This window comes from Argentina silus (assembly GCF_951799395.1).
Source record: "Argentina silus genome assembly, chromosome: 2".
In the NCBI taxonomy this organism is placed as follows: Eukaryota; Metazoa; Chordata; class Actinopteri; order Argentiniformes; family Argentinidae; genus Argentina; species Argentina silus.
The window spans coordinates 8,379,610-8,397,915 of record NC_139656.1 but is presented as its reverse complement, the minus strand read 5'-3'; the positions used below and the strand labels follow the sequence as shown (position 1 = coordinate 8,397,915).

Here is an 18,306-nt window from a genome sequence, read left to right as displayed (position 1 = left end):
GGGACACGTTGGGCTTTTAGCGAGCCCTCTATCATCAAGTCAGGTCTGTACTAAACTCCTCCATGAGCCAGTTACCAGGAGACCTCTCATGGAAGCATGGTGCAGATGATAGTTTCCAATACAGGAGGGGAAATGTGGTTGGTTAAATAACATATTAGCCCACTTAATACCTGTTCAGAGGGAGCCTGTTCATAGTTTCAGTTGGTAGAAGTGAAGCTTGGGAGCCATGCAGGGTAACAACCCTCTGTAAGTACATATCCCCTGCACCTGGATACAGGCAGGAGCACAACAGTTGGCATCAACAGCAACCATTACAGTAAGCCATGGACGCCACACGGTGACAGGAGAGTAACTTTGGGCCTAGTCGCTATCCCAGCAGCTAACCTTGTGTAAGAGCATTATAAAACACATCATGGAATGGAACCCCACCATGGAATCCAACACCCCCCAGCTCACTCCCATGTTTTAAAGGAAGAAAAAGCTTTTTCAACATAAAATGGACACATATTTAAAAATGTGAATACATTTGCAGCAGTTTGCCCATGATATAGTATGATCTTCATGACATGATCAGACAAATATATACATAATCAAATCGATAAATAATCAAATAAATAAACAATAAATAACTTAATAAATAGATAAATAAATACCTGTGGGTCACAACATACACCCACATGAGTGCATGGATGCTTTTGCAGACAGTTTTCCCATACAGCACCCTCAGAAGCCTCTACCACAGGCTACAGGGTAAACAGGAAAGAGAATCTATACAGAGTGACCTCACGTCACTGGTCCTTGAAGAGGAGGTACAGTATGCACTAAAATAGTCTTAACATAATAATGGAATAAGGAAGAGAGTAGATAAGTAAGAAAAGTAGATAATACATTGTTTTGTCTGTCCTTTTTTACCTTTGTATACACAGGTATGTGACATACAGGTTGGGGGGGGGGGCGGGCGGGGACAGACAGATGTACCCTGGGACCCTGGCCCAGGGTATTCTTGTACAAGCAGCAGCCTTTCTCCTGGTGCATCATGCTATGTCGCCATCAAAACAACAAGCCTCTTCAAACCACATGGAATATACAGTGCATAGTTTACAAGCCAGAACTTACAGTTTAGATCTATACAGCCTGACATATGGTACACCTTTTAAAAAACAAACAGCAACTTTTCTTCTTCATTTGTTCTTGCTTTTGTTGATCTCTCTGGTTCTTAAAATAGAGCAATCTTTGGGGAAATGACGTTGAAAAAAGTTAGTCGGTGCTATTTTACTGTATTTTGAATTTGTATTTTAAGTCTCTTCTTTTCTTCTTCCATCAGACAATATTATATGGAAGTGTCCCGTTGCTGGATTTTTTCCTTCTTTTTATCTTTTTTTGGTTATGTTTGCTCCGTGGAAGAATATAGAGAAAGTGCTTATAGAGATTTGTTCTTTAGGCTTTGTCAATTAATTTCTACATAATAAAAAGTTTTTTTTTAATTTCCTGTGAGTTGCATCCACAGTTGCACAAACATTGATATTTCTAATTGATGTGGTATATTAACAACATTCCCTCCTCCTTTGATCCTGACTCTGTTGCACTGAAGTTTAAAGAGATGGGGATTGAGGAAATTCAGGCAGGGCAGAATAGGTCTGGCCCTGCATTTGGACCAAACCGAGGCATAGGGATACATAACGGCCTGACCCAGGACACAGGAAAGCCTAACGTGATTTCTCTCTTCCTCTCTCTCTGCCTGTCTGTCTGTCTGTCTCAGAAGCCGGGGCTCCCATAGCTGCTGCGGCTGTAGTAGCTGTGGTTGCGGCTGGGACTGCGAGAGCGGCTGCGGCTCCTGCTCCGGCTGCGACTCCGGCTGTGACTGTAGCTGCTGTAGCTGTCGTTGCTGCGGCTGCGGCTGCGGCTCCGGCTGGAGTGGGAGGGGCTGCTCATGGAGCTGGAAGAGGTGGGGCTGGGCCGGTAGTACGGTATAGGCCGCTTCCGAGCGCTGAGGGGAGGAGAGGAGAGAGAGGGACAAGAGGTTACACGGTGCACAGAGCTCTTGTTTTAAGTTAGTGAGGTTGACCACTTTGACAACTGACCACAGACCAGCTCCTCTGGAATCCCCTCTGTTTGCATAGTTTGCACTGTGATAATAATATACTACAATACTACAATATAGATTTTGCACGTTCAAAACGTTTTCATTACAATAAATTGCAGATGTTCTGCTCAATGTATGGGCCATGTTTTGATCATTTTCTGAGGTTAAGCAAAAGGAATGTGGTCAGCTGAGAGGTCATCAAAGAGCAGAAACCAGGTAGCATAGTAGTGTTATGATTAGGTACTGCAGTCAGACTGAGAGGAGCTGAAAGCAAGCGTGTTAATAGACAAAGACGCACGCACGTACACACTCACACACACACACACACACACACACACACACACACACACACACACACACACACACACACACACACACAAGCACACAGAAATGGGTTGGAGCATTGAATATGCCTTGTTAGTGGACACCCCAGTGCCACCTCTCAGCGCCCATAGATCCAGGTAAGTTGAGAGCTGTTAGCCGCAAAAAGGAAAGACATCTTCTAAAGGGTTATCCATCACCCAGGAATCAGAGTATACAGCATTCTGGTTAAGACATCAGTACTATCAAGGTGCTCCTGCTACAGGATGAGGATTTCCTCTAATCATTTCACTCAACTGTGGATCACAAACACAGAAATATCCAAGGAATCCAAAAAAATCCAAGGAATATTGGCTGTTGAAGTGTCATCAGACAGAACTACCATTGTTGAAATTAACCTTGATAGCGCTGTTATCCAAGACCCTGGGTGACATTAGCATTAGTACACATCTGTGACAGTAGCTCTAGAGCTGGTGTGAGTTGAGTTTATTGATGTGAATTTCAAATAGAGAGAGGGAGAGGGAGAGGGAGAGAGAGGGAGAGGGAGAGGGAGAGAGAGGGAGAGGGGAGCGAGCATCTTTACTCTAGGGAAGTCTGTTTGTTAGCTGCTTCACCAAGCTTCAGGAGAAGGACTAGGAGAGTCCTGCTGCACGGCAACTGTTACCATGGTAACCTTGCCTGCAGCTCAGCAGCATTCCGTTGTCTTGGCTTCGGGGGACCTTCATACAGGAGTGAGAGAGAACATTTCACCTACATTTTATGGATTATAATCAGCACCCATTTGTTTTAGGAAAGACTTTGGGAACATTGTTACAATACAGTGTCATCACTCCACTGTTGCTAATCTGTTTTACAGAGATATGACGGCATTCTGTCAATTTTAGTCCAAACATACTCTAATGACACATAAGCATCTAACAATTGAGAATTCAATATAATAATTGTTGTCAAAAGCCAAAAGAAAACCTGTGAGGAAACCCAGCCAAACCTTCCCATAGATGTCAGTATTACCCTGCTATCCACTGAGGGACAGTGAATATATCAAACCTATAAGACTCAAATGCAACTTAGAAATCCAAACCTCTTCAAACCTCCTAACAGTGCCAAGTATCTCTGACCATACATGTGAAGCGGGGACAGCGGTAACAGTCTCCTCCAGTACCTGGTGATCCTGCGAGCTTCCATGAAGCTGGGAGAGTCTCGTCTCCTCTTGCGGATGGGAGAGTAGCTCCGTGAGCGGCGGCGAGCGCGGTCGGCATCAGAGTGGTGAGGGCTGTCTCTCTCCCTGCACAAACAACACCCAGCAACATCAGATCTCTGGCCGTCATGGTCATTCACTGCTCTCACAACGACAACTAACTAACCTGGTGGCCTGATCCGTTTCTGGTTGGCAACCACATATCAGTCAAATCATTGTTCAGTGATGATAGAGTGTTCTCTATCATAATAGTAATATATGCCATTTAGCAGACGCTTTTTATCCAAAGCGACTTCCAGTTCAGTGGGCTACATTTTTAGTTGACAGTATATGGTCCCGGCGGGGTCCTCAGACAGTGAGGTAGAAGGCCTCACCTGGAGTTGTTCTGTCTGTTGTGGGGGGACTTGGCCTTGCTGGGGCCTCTCTCTCTGGAGACGGAGCGGGAGGAGGAGCGGCCGCTGCTCCAGGAGCTGCTGCGCTGCCGGAGACTCAGGCTGCCCCTGGACTCGCTCTTCTTCCTGCTGGACGTGTGCCGGTGCCGCCCCGGGGATGCCGACGGGCTCCGGTGATGGGCCTGACCCCGAATGCGGTGGTGGCGCTTAGACGAGTGACCACCTTTAGTCCTGGAGGGAGGGGGAACGGAATTATTATAGGAATAGCCATATAGGATGTTGATTGTTGGAGGTCATAATTGCTGCAATGCGTTGTGTTTTCATACCTTTTGTGCAATTTGTGACATTATTTGATATTCATGCCGTGTCAGAGGCCATCAACCTGAATTCAGTAGGGCTGGTAGAAACAGGTGAGAGGTTATAGCAGTATGACTGTGATTGCTTACTTTCTCTGGTGTGAGCTTTTTCCTCTGTGAGGCAGGTTGCGTTGGGAGTGGGCGGAGTCACTGCTGTGAGCAGGTGAGCGGGAGCTCTTTCCCTGGGCTCTCTGGCGACCTCCTCTCCTCCCTGGGGACTGGGATATGGGCCGGCTTCCCATGCCTGTCTGTCTGTCCTCCCCACACACCGCCTCCCCTGCCTGGCCAGCCTGTCCTCCGGAGGTCCTGTAGGTGGCGCTGTGGGCCTTGTGCTCTCTCAGCAGCGGCAGCAAGGTGGACTGGACGCCCGAGGAAGCAGCAGTCAGGGATCTGAGCTTCTATAGAGAAATGATAACCAACAAACGGAAAAAAAACAACAAAGAAAAAAAAAGAAAAAGGATAAAAGGGCTTTAGAGTTTTTTCACATCAGTGATTGAGCGCTACGGTGTACTTGCCAAAAGAAGGTAAACATCTAAAAGAAAAGATCTAGGTTTTCTCCATATGGCTTATAGACAGTCCTCTATGGTGCAGCGCATGCAATACTTGGCATGCAAAACCATAATGAGTCGAAGAAATCATAATCCCGAAAAGAAACATAAAACTAGGAGGAAGAGGAAGAAAGGTAAAACATGTAAAATCATGAACCAAATTAAGTTAAAGAGCAGAGAGAGAAGAGAGTAGAGAGCTACAGACTTGGTAGAATAGAAAAGGAGGACTTCTTCAGTTTTAGTAATGGTTAAAAAGAAATATGAAACCAAAACAAAAAAAGAGTAGACAACTTGACGGAACATCACAGAAATGGAAGGAACAAAATAAAGTTTCACAATTATATTGTCAACCGAATCAGAAAACAATCGTCTGCTACTCAATTTTCTGTTTGTGGATTATTTTTTTCCTGTAGACAATTGCTGAGATGTGAACAGTGACCCATTTTCTTTGTTTTTTTTAATCGTTACTCTTGTTTAACTCCCTTTTGGTTAACATCCACTTACCAATAAAGTGGTATTCCCTCCTTTAGTAGGTAAGGTATGAAGAAAAGGGAAAAGTGGGGCAACATAAGTGCATCATTAGATTCACAAAATGCAAGAGAAAAAGACACAAAACCCTTCCCTGGCAGTGACTCATGAGACAATGCATGGAAATCAACTGAAATCAAATGAAAATAAAGAGGAAAACCACAATGTGCAGGGAAACTCTCACACCAAGAGTGCATCTTCCACCTCATTCACTCTCCTGCCGCCAGTCCGCCAGAGGGCAGCCTACCAGTTTGAGTGACCAGAGCATTGTGTTAGCGCTACGTTCAAACCCATTCTCCACTCTGTGTGGGGTTGGCATTCCCCCATCTGCCTCAGGCATGGACATCTTAAGTAGTTCTGTTGAGAAGTACACCATGTGTCTCTTTTTCTTTTCCTAAGCATTTGGTCGTATCAATTCTGGTTCTATTACAATATCCATTTAAGATATGTGATTAATAATGAGCATTATCTCTGTGAAGAGCATGTGGGGCACATCTCCTAATGGCACTGTTTTGCATAATGCCAGAGAATACAGATACAAATCTGTAAGTGGGTAGGATATTGCCCATAATAATGCGTACCAATCATCTCCATGTAATGAGGTGATTCTTGAAGTAGAGCTTAATTTCTCTTCAAATGTGTGCCATCTAGAGTCAAATGTGTTTGGTAGACCGACTATAGAAGTGGGGCTTTTTGCATATGGGAGACATTGAAAAAAAAATCAATGCTTCAGGTTCAATGATACGTCATTATTTGAGCAGCTGGAGAGTGTTACGAGACTATGCAGGAATGTACACTATGCTAAAGAAACGCTGAACAGTGACAGGAAATACTGACACATCCAAATAATCTTATATTGGAGCAGACTATGAAACTTGTGGGCAGATTGAGTCAGTATAGGAAAAAATATGTGGTTCTCAAAATGACATGTCATTGGTATCAGATGGGAACATTAAGCTAGGTGGCAGGGCAAAGTGTCTGTTTAAGTGTATTCAGGGATATACCTCTACAGCACACAGTGAATATTTAGGATAAGCAGCACTTTCACTGTTAGCAGGGCGAGGGGATCACAAGGGTTTGATTGTGTTCATGTTTTGTGTGGAGTGCCTGTGTGTGCCACCTATATAGCTCATTAAAAGAAGGTAAAAGGTAACAAGTGGTGTCCTAAGCAGGGATACATCAAAACGCAACAACCTCTTCATGCATTAACCTATCCCTGTCAACTCTGAGCGCCGAGTTAGGGTACTGCTAAAACAGGGTCTGTTTATAGAAAGCAATAGAAAGAAGACCCCTTCTCCAATAGAAATAAAAAGCTAAGCGGTAGATATAAAGAAACACTCAACCACTGACGCTGATGACAGTTGTTAGAAACAGCCATCGAGGAAATAAATATGATCAAATCATAAGACAAATGTACTATTTCACCAAGGTACATAGAGATACTTGACAAACATTCTACCAAAACAGAAAAAAGTGGACAAAGACATGGACCTGGAGATAGGGCAGGGTATTGGACTTCAGTATGAAAGTTAAGGAGGAAAGAGAAAAAATATAACTAACTTAAAAAGCAAAATTTAACTGATAAAAGGAACGATGAAATAAATTAGCTTAAGATCCCTGGTAAATAACAGAAAGAGAGAGAGAGAAACATTGACGTCAAGCTAAGGGTGCTTCTCACATTCTCATCTGCATGAAGATCACGTGCGTAGGCAGAACGTTACCTACCTTCCATTTCAATCAGTGACACGTATGCAATATCAACAAAATAGGAAAGGAAGAAAAAAGAAAAAAAGGAGAAAGGAATGTTCTCCGCAGCGAAATGGGAAAAAGACAATGACCTCTTTTAGTATCAAAGCTACGTATTTGTCCAGAGACTAAGGAGAAGGAAACAAACCAACAAACAGAACGAAAGAAAATGGAACAAATCAACACTTAAATCAAATAAAACTGAAATTGAAATGAATCTAAGAACTACATGTAACTGTACATGATTTGCTGTCTTTTTCGCTTGTACAAATGCAGCCATGGTTGTATCAAAAGGGAGAAGGGTAAAGGTGAGTAAGTGGATAGAGTTAATCATGAAACAAAAAGTAAATCCATAGTATAGAGAGAATAGCTAGAGGGAGGGAGGAGGGGGCATGCAGAGCTGGCAGATGACAAAGAAGGGAGAAGAGCATGTCAGAACAACAGAGAGGGCGAGACGTGAGTCACACACAACACGGATGAACAGGTGGAGGGTGGGTGTCAGAAGAAGGGCTGAGGGGCAGTCACCGCTAGGATGGACAACTAGAGAGTCAGCACATTTAAAAGGGACCCCAGTCACATTTTGGACAAGATTTCCATGAAATAGAAAAATACCACTCTGATCAATGAGAGCCACAGTACCAGCTCAGATAACACTGTGCTTTTGTGCTTCTTGACTATTCCTTTTAAACTGAGCAGTGCACCATGCTTGTTACAGTGCACTGGGTTTGTGTTTGAACAAGGAAAACCTTAATGGTGATTGCTTTTTGATTTAAAGCCTTGTGACATGGACAGTACATGGAGCCTTGGGGAGTTGGTACTGAATATCCATTAGGTATCTACAATAAATGAGGGGAAATTAAAGAGGTCACTCACATTCAAAATGGCTTGGGTCCCTTTAAAATACCAATGTTACTAAATGATATGTGTTGTCCTATTTAGTTTCAACATTGTATCACTGCACTTTTTGTATGTTAGCAGATATAAATTTGCCCTGAACAAGAAAACTATAGACAAAAACAAGAGGACAAACTGAGATGTGGTAGAGATAGAAAACCCAAGTTGCTGCACATGTGCTAACCAGAGAGCTACTGTACTACAGTATTATACAGCTTCTGTTGGATCTATGATCTTCCAGAAAGGTTTCAGATCCAAAATTAACAATCCTCCCAAATACACAGGGAGTGAGAGCGCTGCTTGATTTCAATAAGGGATAGACACAGTTTCACCTTTTTGTGAAGAATGGCAAGAGAGGTCTCATGAACCAATTTATGGCAGGTGCTGACAACAATTTGACAGATTTGGGCCAAACAAATGCTTTTTTTTTTATCTGAACACAACTGATTGGCTCAAATCTTCATATGCAGAGCCTCATACGGAATTGGAAATGAGACCCCCCATGCCAATCTCCAATGACTTGAACAGATAAAGATAATGTATATCAACATCAGGGACAGTCTGACAGAAGTGATACTGCCACCTAGAGGCAACATGCAGGTCAACATGGTACAGTAAACAGGAAGCGAATAGAGGGGCTTGTTGAACACCTGATGGCTGGGAGGTCTCTCAAGAGTTCTGGAGGAAGGGGATACTATTACTGAGCAGAACATGTGCTTTAAAGACAACTGTATTGACAAGAAAAACTAGTACACATACCCATTTAACCTACTTGGTCCAGTTCCAAAGCATATGAGTGCTTTTTACATAAACGAGACAGAAAAGTTTGGGCATTTATTCATGGGTAAATACCACTCAAATCGATAAAAGCAGAAAATAAACAGTAATGAATGAAACAAGCAGTGTGAAAGAGAGAGAGAGCAAATGAGACCTTCTCATAAACGCATGCAAACTGGAGGAAATCGGAAGAGATAGCATCGGCAAATAATTTTCAAGGGAGAACGTTTTTTGAGGCTGTACACCCCATTTAGTTGCTTATTCAGCAGAGAGAGACTGTTATTGCTAGCCTTTGGTCTAAATTATGTCTTTTGATTTGGTAGCAGAGCTGGCAGTTAGACTTGAACACGCCAAATGTTACCTGAGTTCTAATGATCCTTTTATAGTGGGGAGGGTGAGGGGGATGTTTCCATATGCCTGACAGTGATTTAAAACACAACACAGTCAGCCTCTCTTTGTGTTTGTTTCAGGGATCAAAACAATACAGGTTAGGAATGGTTACCGTTTGAAAGGAGCCAAAGCATGGAAACAGTTCCAAACAGGATAGTTAGATAGGGAGGAATAAGAATGACAGTCGTAACACATCAACATATCAATGCTGAGTAAACTAAACAGTACTGCATGTCTTTGGTGGTATAAACCTAGAACTTGATGGGAACTAACCATGATCAGTCGTCAGATCTATCGATCTACATCTACATATCTATCCATCTATCTGGGTTATCCTCTAATCACTTTCTAATTAATCATCTAATTAGTACAGTACCAGTGGAGGTAAGACTTTATACTGTACTCTGTCGCTCATTATACTGTAACAACAGCAGAGTCACTACAGTACACTGAGGCATTTTGTAGCTCTAGAGCTCTAACTCCACCGTCCATGTTCATGTACTAGAGGTACAGTGCTGGGCTACATGAGGCTTAGCTAATGAATCCACCCTGTCACAAAGGCCACAACAGCAGATATGATAATACCACTCCTACAGTATGCATGACAGAATACTATCTGGTTCAATATCTGGTTTAGGTCATAAAATAAACACATTTTGTCATTATAAAGCCCAAAGTGATAAGCTCCATATCTGATAATTGGAGATGTCAGTTTATGATCATTTGGTATCATTAAAGGCTATCATTCAGTAGCATGAACAAAAGACAACTTTTGACTCTGACCTTCCCTTTTCCTAATGAAGCCTAAAAATGCATATAAAATAGGTAAAACGGTTAAAACTCTTGATAAGGAGTTGTACAGCTCTTTACATAAGCTTCCTGTTTTATATTTCATTATATTTGCCGATGTGTACCAAAATTAAACTTTTCATGGTTTCCCCTGGCTAAAATGACTAGATTTATCATTTTACATCTCTGCAGTAGCATTTCTGCTTAAAAGACACCACAACCTTTCCAGCTCATTAAGAAACCCTGGGTGTCTGTGCTACAAACACTATATATTTTCATTGGACATGTGGTATGCAAATGCTCACTTGGGTCAAAGATGAATGATTCAGGGAAGGTCTTAACTTGTTATAACTATCCTCAGAGGGCTTGTTCTTATACGAATGACTCACACAATCATCTCTGACGTAAAATCGAGATGGCGAAAGAGAGCCAGAAACAAGCAGCAGCAAGATTGCAGCACAGAGTGTAGATATACACTCACTGAGCACTTTATAAGGAACACCTGTACACCTTCTCATGGTGGAGGTGGTGTATGGTGTGGGGAATGTTTTCTTGGCACACTTTGGGTCCGTTAATACCAATCCATCATTGCTTGAATGCCACAGCCTATTTGAGTATTATTGCTGACCATGTGCATCCCTTCATGGCCACAATTTACCCATCTTCTAATGGCTACTTCCAGCATGATAATGCACCATGTCACAAAGCAAAAATTGTCTCAAACTGAACATGACATTGAGTTCATTGTTCTTTAGTGGCCTTCCCAGTCATCGGATCTGAATCCAATAGAACACCTTTGGGATGTGGTAGAACAGGAGATTCACAGCTTGAAAGTGCATCTGAAAAATCTGCAGGAATTGTGTGATGCAATCATGTCATCATGGACCAGAATCTCAAAGGAATGTTTCCAACATCTTGTGGAATCAATGCCACAAAGAATGGAGGCTGTTTTGAGAGCAAAGGGAGGCCCTACCCAGTATTAGTATAGTGTTCCTAACAAAGTGCTCTGTGAGTGTATACTGTACAGTAACAGAAACTACCCTTCAAACAAGGAAGAGATACTCTATTAGTACCAAATGAAGAGAGATAAATGTTAACCGACACAAAGTAAGAAAAACCTCAAGTTAATTGGAGGAGACAGTGTGGAGGAGACCGTTTGAGTGTAGAAGGCAGGGGAGGGAGGGAGGGAGGTGGTGGGGCGACATAGAGGAGACTACATACATCTTGCCCTTTCTCGCCCTCTGCATGGCTGGCCTTGCCGTTGCGGGTGCGCTTGCTGTGGTGGCCGTTGTGCCAGGTGGTTGGGCCATCAGGAGCGGGGGATGGGCTGGAGAGGCTCCCACAGGCCTTGTGTCCGTCTGTCTTGTGCTTGGAGTTGGACCTGGACGGACAGACACAGAAGTAACACAGGAGCACTAAACCAACCTGCTGCAATGCCGCCCCTCAGAGGCCAGACTCAACAGTACATAATGGGGAGGCTAGAGAGAGGCTATGAAACACCATTAGTATAATGATCAAGACCCTGATGATTGCATTGAATTGGATCCATGGAGAGACAGTCAATCAAGGCTCTTCTCTGCTCCATCATGATCAAATACACTGCCAACATAGCTGAAGTACATGGTTAGAGTGAAGGGACAGAGTCTGATCGTTAGTAGTTAAACCTGAGTTACCTGAGTAGTTAGTAGACAGTAGTTAAAGGGTGGTTGTTGGAGTGTTGGGTGTGTGTGTGTGGGGGGGGGCAGGGGGCTACAGTACCTGCCAGGGGACTTGGAGGGGCTTCCCGTGGAGGAGAGTGATGCACTGCGGGAGCTATAGCAACTGCCTTTGCGCTGAGACCTCCTACTGGGTGAGTCTATGGGGGACCTGTGGGACATGGACAAAAACAGACACACACATGTCAATAAATACACACACACACACACACACACACACACACACACACACACACACGTCAATACACACACACACACACACACACGTGAATACACACACACACACACACACACACACACACACAAACACAAACAGCAAAATTCATACACATGAAAATGCATGCAAAAAAGACAGCAAGTAGACACAGACACACAGACAGAAAACACCAGCTCAGTCATTGGGCCTCAGTTGTGTATAATCAGTCAATGGGCTGCTTATACTGCTGCTTATAAAGTCTAACACATAGCCAAGTCTTATCACGTTTCCACTGTACACAATTAATTCAACTTATTCATACCATAAAATAGTCATACCGAGCCTGCAAGGTCTTTCATGCCAGCGTACTGTCCTGCCTCTCTCAATGTATCTCAGTATGCTTGTGAAACACCCATACTATAGCTGCATCTTTCCTGCTCAGTCACATGTTCCTGCTGTATCATTGCAGGGAGGGATACATCGATTCCACCTTTTTATTGCCAATACTGATTCCTTGTACTGAACTTAGTGTATCGGCTGATACAGAGTACCAATCCGATAGAATTCTTTTAAAACAGCTGTATACAAGCTCTGTGTGGATGTGCTATGCTTGGCGTCATTCTTGTCCATCTAAAAACAGTAAAGACCATCCTCAAGCTGGGAAACGTTAACTTCTTGATTAAAGACCCCATTTCATAACTTTGCATGAGAAATACATACAACATGACTTTAATGCTGTCCTGAGTTTCTCATGTTTTTGAAGCAAGCGGGTTTCCTCTAATGTTTGCTGCTGAGGCGCATTCTGCTTCTTTTTAGCGCTTGCCTGAGTGAACTCGTCACGTACTTTGAAGTGATGATTCAAGTTGTGTTGAAATGCTACTGCCACCTCTTGAAACCCTCGCCTTGCAAATGTCGCACCAAGCAGTTTCCTGGTGTCTGCCAGACACGGTTGTTGTTGTTGTCATTGCACTTGCATGTTATCTCAACTGTGCAACCGTCAGCTGATGACGCACGCGTGGCATGTTTTTATGACAGTTTGAGTCATGGCATTGGATTGGTAAACAACATTCCCTATCTCCGAGCATTTTAGGCCAATATTGGCCGATACCGGGGCTCAGTATCAGATCGGTACATCTCTAATTGCAGGAGAACATTTTTTCAGTCCCTCAGCAGAACACCGGCTCCTCTCTAAGCTCATTCTAACACGTTCTCTTCAAGAGTTTAATAAATAATAAATATGCTAATACTGTAGCATGTCCATAAGAGGGAAAGAAAATGAGCTCCAATCCAACATTAACATGCACAGATGATCTTGGTACTGTAGGTAGGGCAGACAATTTGTAGGACAAAAATGGAGGGATCCTTACCGCTTTCTTTGCTTGCGCTTGTCTTTGTGTTTGTTCTTGGGGCTACCCGATCTAAAAAGTGATACACATGATGACATCCTCTTTAGTGCAATCAGCACACTATAAAGGGACTGCATTATACAGTACATATTATAATGCACCTCAAAATGCATTCAGACCTATGTGATGATAAAGACACGGCCATTTTACAATGGCATATGGGCATTGTACTGTCGAAACCACAGTGCTAAAACACACCTAGTCACAGGGAGTGTGTCTCCCTCAGTGTTAACGCCTCAGTGTTACAGGGCTGCATTGTTACAGTATGAATGGAGCAGATTGTGGAGGATGTGTACTGTACTGTACTGTACTGTATCTCTACTCACCTGTATCTCCTCTTTCTTCTGGAGCCAGAAGCAGACCTACACAGAGAGAGAGGGAGAAACCACTGTTACACCCACCGTAGGCCCTGTCCTCAGCATCAACAGTTCAACTGACTGCACACTTCAATGCCCTCCATACGTTCTCACTCCAGTTGCCATGGTGATTAGTCATAGTCAGACTAGCCAACAAGAGCAGGTACCGTACATTTCCCTCACATGGGCACAGCCTCTTCATACTCCTGGGACTGAACATGTACTGTATTACAGGGAGGGAGCGACACAGAAACTTGTCACGTTCATTCATTCTGGCAAAGAGAAAGAGGAGACTAATAAAGCTGTCAAGGTAATGAAGGGCTGTGAGAAAGTACCCTGGCAGGAGAACATCATGTGTTCCTCTGTAGAAAATTAACTGGGGGGGTTTTTGGGGGCTTGTTGTGGTGGGCTCATTTCTTTCCTTCCATACGTTCTCAGACACTACAGCCGTGTCTGAATACTTATACTGTGACCTATTTAGTAGGCGTTTTCAGTATGCAAGATTAGAAAGTTTTGATTATATGTGAAATTGACCGAAATTGAGTATGTATAAAATGGTAGGATGTTATACATACTAGATTTGCCTTTCCATGTAGAATGAATTCACTGCACACTCCCCAAGAAGTCCTGTCTAATTTTAGTCCCTCATTAGAGCCGTAAGGATGGCGGGCAAATTAAACCAATTACCATGAACAACATGGTTGAGTTACAGGTGACAATTTCATGTAGCATGTTGAGACTTGTCGTTTATTGCACACATGTTTACTAAACAGCATGGCCTAACTAATATGTAGTACGGTAAGAATGCAGTATATACTTTTAGTAAGCAGTAAGCAGTATGAGAATTCAGACCCGGCTTACATCTCTTCTTAACCCTCTCTCCTGCCTTCTCCGACAATTGAAAATAGGGGAGGGAAAAGCACATTTGTTTGTGCATTGGTTCAAAATGGAACCCAAAGTCAAAGTGAAGGTAACCTGGGCCTAAAATAAGTTTTATCTGACTTGTGTAAACAACAGCAGTGGTAAGGATTGTTACTATTGTATTACAGAAAGTACACCCTCCCATCCCCCATCTCTGATGACCCAGCAGGCACACAGACTGCACCAGAGGATGTCCTACTACTTAATACATACATTATTCATCTATAGACAATACCTGCAATGCAGTGGATGTTTGGTGAACTTGGAGGAGGAGAGAGAGAGGCTAGAGGGTTGTAGGGGGGAGGAAGATTCTATAAGGTAGAGGGGGTGTGTGTGAAGGGGGGGGGGGCAAAGCAGTGATGCTCAGCAATTTGGTGAGAGGCTCATTTTTCTTATTTTGCAGCCCACATGCAGGCCTGGTTATTAGAGGAATGAGTTTAGCCCCACTCCCCCGTGAGAGAGAGGGGAGGAGGGATGCGCTCTTTAGAATTGCTTATTGTCGTTATGATATCCCTGGGCGTAGCAGAATTATTCTCTGCAGAGCTCTCTTCCTTTCAATCTCATTCTCTCTCTCTCTTTCTTTCTCTTTCTCACTGCTGACGCTATGATTATTGCATTATCGTCAGAGGAGCCCTCACAAGACAATGCAAAAATGTAGGCAACATTGCAAAAAGGTATTACACATCATACACAATGAACGAACTGGAAGAATATTATATATTATATTATATTGTAATCACTATTATAGTCTATTATTGTCTAGCAAATTCTGACTTATTTATGGTTCCTTTGTTGGTTGGGGCTGTAGAGTAATAGAACCACAGGACTGATACACTGATTTTACCTCTTCTCATGGAAAGAGGGGTTCTCCGTGGTTCTTATATGGAAAAACACATGCACGTACGCAGGCTCACGCACACACACACCTGTCTCGTTTGTGTTTCTTTCCACTTTTCTTCTTCTTCTCTCTGCGGGAGGGTGAGGAACTGTCAAACCTGGGAGACATGAGATCAGACAGCTCAGAGGGAGGGAGATAGAGAGAGAAGGAACACAGCCCTCCAATACATACACAGATTCATAAGAGACACCTGTACTGTAACTCACAACACTATTGCTTTAGAATAGGGCCTTACTGTCTGAAAGCACAATCAACTGAACCCTTCGCTTTGGAGAAGCCGGGTATTCATTAACATGTCAGTGGTAATCTGAAGTAGCTTTGCCAATGTTCCTCACCAAGAGTCCTTGAGAGTATCCAGTGAAATCTGCCAGCCGTGTTTCCATTCTCCTCTCTACAGTCTCCCTTGCTTGTTCTCTCCACCTCTCTCCCATCTGTAGCACCACTTCACTCTTTCTCCTGTCTGTCCTCCAGATATCTCTCTCTCTCTCTCTTTTCTCCGACCTCATCAAAAACTCTTGAAGAAGACCTCAGCTATTGTGGACTGTTCTACCACACACTCACTACAGTATTACTTATTATATGTATCTACACTCACATTGAGTATATACACTCACCAGCCACTTTATTAGGTAATAGATACTTTATTAGGTGTTCAACTGCTCGGTAACGCAAATATCTAATCGGCCAATCACATGGCAGCAACTCAATGCATTTAGGCATGTAGACATGGTCAAGATGACCTGCTGAAGTTCAAACTGAGCATCAGAATGGGGAAGAAAGGTGATTTAAGTGACTTTGAACATGGCATGGTTGTTGGTGCCAGACGGGCTGGTCTGAGTATTTCAGAAACTGCCGATCTACTGGGATTTTCATGCACAACCATCTCTAGGGTTTACAGAGAATGGTCCGAAAAAGAGAAAATATCCAGTGAGAGGCAGTTCTCTGGGCGAAAATGCCTTGTTGATGCCAGAGGTCAGAGGATGATGGCCAGACTGGTTCGAGATGATAGAAAGGCAACAGTAACTCAAATAACCACTCGTTACAACCAAGGTATGCAGAAGACCATCTCTGAACGCACAACACGTCAAACCTTGAAGCAGATGGGCTACAAAAGGGGGTCCAACCCAGTACTAGCAAGGTGTACCTAATAAAGTGGCCGGTGAGTGTAAGTTCTTGAGTTGAAAGAGAACATTCACACAAAATGATTGGAGTGCCTTTTAACAATAGCTTTCAAAGAGTTTTCTGTGAAAATCAAATAAGAGGAGCCAGTAGCACTGACCGACTCCTCCGGCGCCCAGATTTCTTCTTCTTCCTCTTCTTTGGACGAGGGGATGGAGAGCTACTTGATTTCCTTTTCACTCTAGAATGGTCAGCCACAGAGAAAGGCAGAGTGGGAGTCACAGAAGGAACATACAATTACTTGTCATTACACTAATCTCCATGCAAGAATGTTTTCTGATCATAGCAATTTGTACAGTGGTCAATTTGGCAAGGAAAACCAGAAAACCATTTTCAAGAAAGCAAGCTTACTTGCTATTTAAATGCTGTCCTAACTTACATAATATATGCATGTGTAGTGTATAAGAGCATATTGCTTCTGGCAATCCTTGTAGATATTTATACATTTCTGGGAAATGTTATTCTCATAATGCAATCTAATTAGTCCATGCTTTATTGGCTTCCAAATGACACAAACAATGAATGTGTAGAGATCATAACAGGACATGGTCTGTATGTGAAGGGTAGGTTTGTACTCTGAACATGATATCAATCTCATCTGCATATATATGAAACATCTAAAGGCAACCTGGAGATGAGATGAAGGCTGATTTGATTTCCCACTCGAGAGGTGGAAGGTTTTCAACACATCACCATGGTGTGTGTGTGTGTGTGTGTGTGTGTGTGTGTGTGTGTGTGTGTGTGTGTGTGTGTGTGTCTGAACAGCTCTAAGGTAAGCTCCTCTCCTGGCAGCCCTCACACCTCCGCTCCCCTATCTGTGGCACACATGTGGTGTGTAGGCGTGGAGGGAGGGGGAGGAGTGTGTGTGTGTGTGTGTGTGTGTGTGTGTGTGTGTGTGTGTGTGTGTGTGTGTGTGTGTGTTGATACGTGAAGGGGGGGTGGGATGTCACCTGTAATCGCTGTGGCTGACAGAATCTCTGTCGTAGTAGTCGCCATGCCAGTCTCCCTCCTCCTGATAGCCCTCAATAAGTGCTGGGTCTGCCTGCTCACCATGGGGCATATGGTTGACCCTGGGAACAGAGTGGGTCAAAGGTCAATGGAAGCAAACAAAGAAAGGGGGTCAACTGTGTGAGGTAGGGAATGAGTACTCTGGTCAGGGCCATGCTTAATGCTAGTTTACCAAAATGTGTTTATATACCAATACCAGTTTATCAGAAAATAAACACACATTAAAAAAAAAAAAACTAGCCAGAGCACAAATCAAACATAACTGAAATCTCCCATCCTCCTGATATGAATGTCAGTGCCAACCAGGAGAGGCTGGTGGTGGCTGAAATCGAACTCATTGTAATGCATGGAATGGAATACACGTGTTTGATACCATTCCTCATTCCATACCATGCATTACAATGAGCCCGTCCTCCGATTTCTACCTCCACCAGCCTCCCCCAACATCCCTCGCTATCCCTCTAATACAGTAGAGCTACATGCAGATGGCAGTACACTTCTCCCTAATCCCCCCTTCCCCACCCACACACACATGCCCTCTGCTGATCCCCCTGATCTACCCCGTCCTGCTCTGTCCCAGAGAGGGGGATGTGCTCCAGGAACAC

At 43.4% G+C, this 18,306-nt stretch overlaps 1 protein-coding gene across 1 annotated transcript in view; it reads right to left on the bottom strand.

Annotated features, from left to right (window-relative positions):
- Positions 1-1,755: 1,755 nt before the first annotated feature.
- The window catches only part of srrm3 (serine/arginine repetitive matrix 3), a gene marked incomplete at both ends in the record, with an annotated part of 31,068 nt that continues 14,517 nt past the window's right edge, over positions 1,756-18,306 (bottom strand). Inside the window, 11 exons of the mRNA XM_083689544.1 lie at positions 1,756-1,987; positions 3,567-3,689; positions 3,977-4,225; positions 4,441-4,748; positions 11,244-11,403; positions 11,781-11,888; positions 13,301-13,351; positions 13,666-13,701; positions 15,543-15,611; positions 16,794-16,874; positions 17,644-17,763. Of these exons, the coding sequence (XP_083545670.1) occupies positions 1,756-1,987; positions 3,567-3,689; positions 3,977-4,225; positions 4,441-4,748; positions 11,244-11,403; positions 11,781-11,888; positions 13,301-13,351; positions 13,666-13,701; positions 15,543-15,611; positions 16,794-16,874; positions 17,644-17,763 (1,537 nt within the window). The remainder of the gene's footprint in view (positions 1,988-3,566; positions 3,690-3,976; positions 4,226-4,440; positions 4,749-11,243; positions 11,404-11,780; positions 11,889-13,300; positions 13,352-13,665; positions 13,702-15,542; positions 15,612-16,793; positions 16,875-17,643; positions 17,764-18,306) is intronic.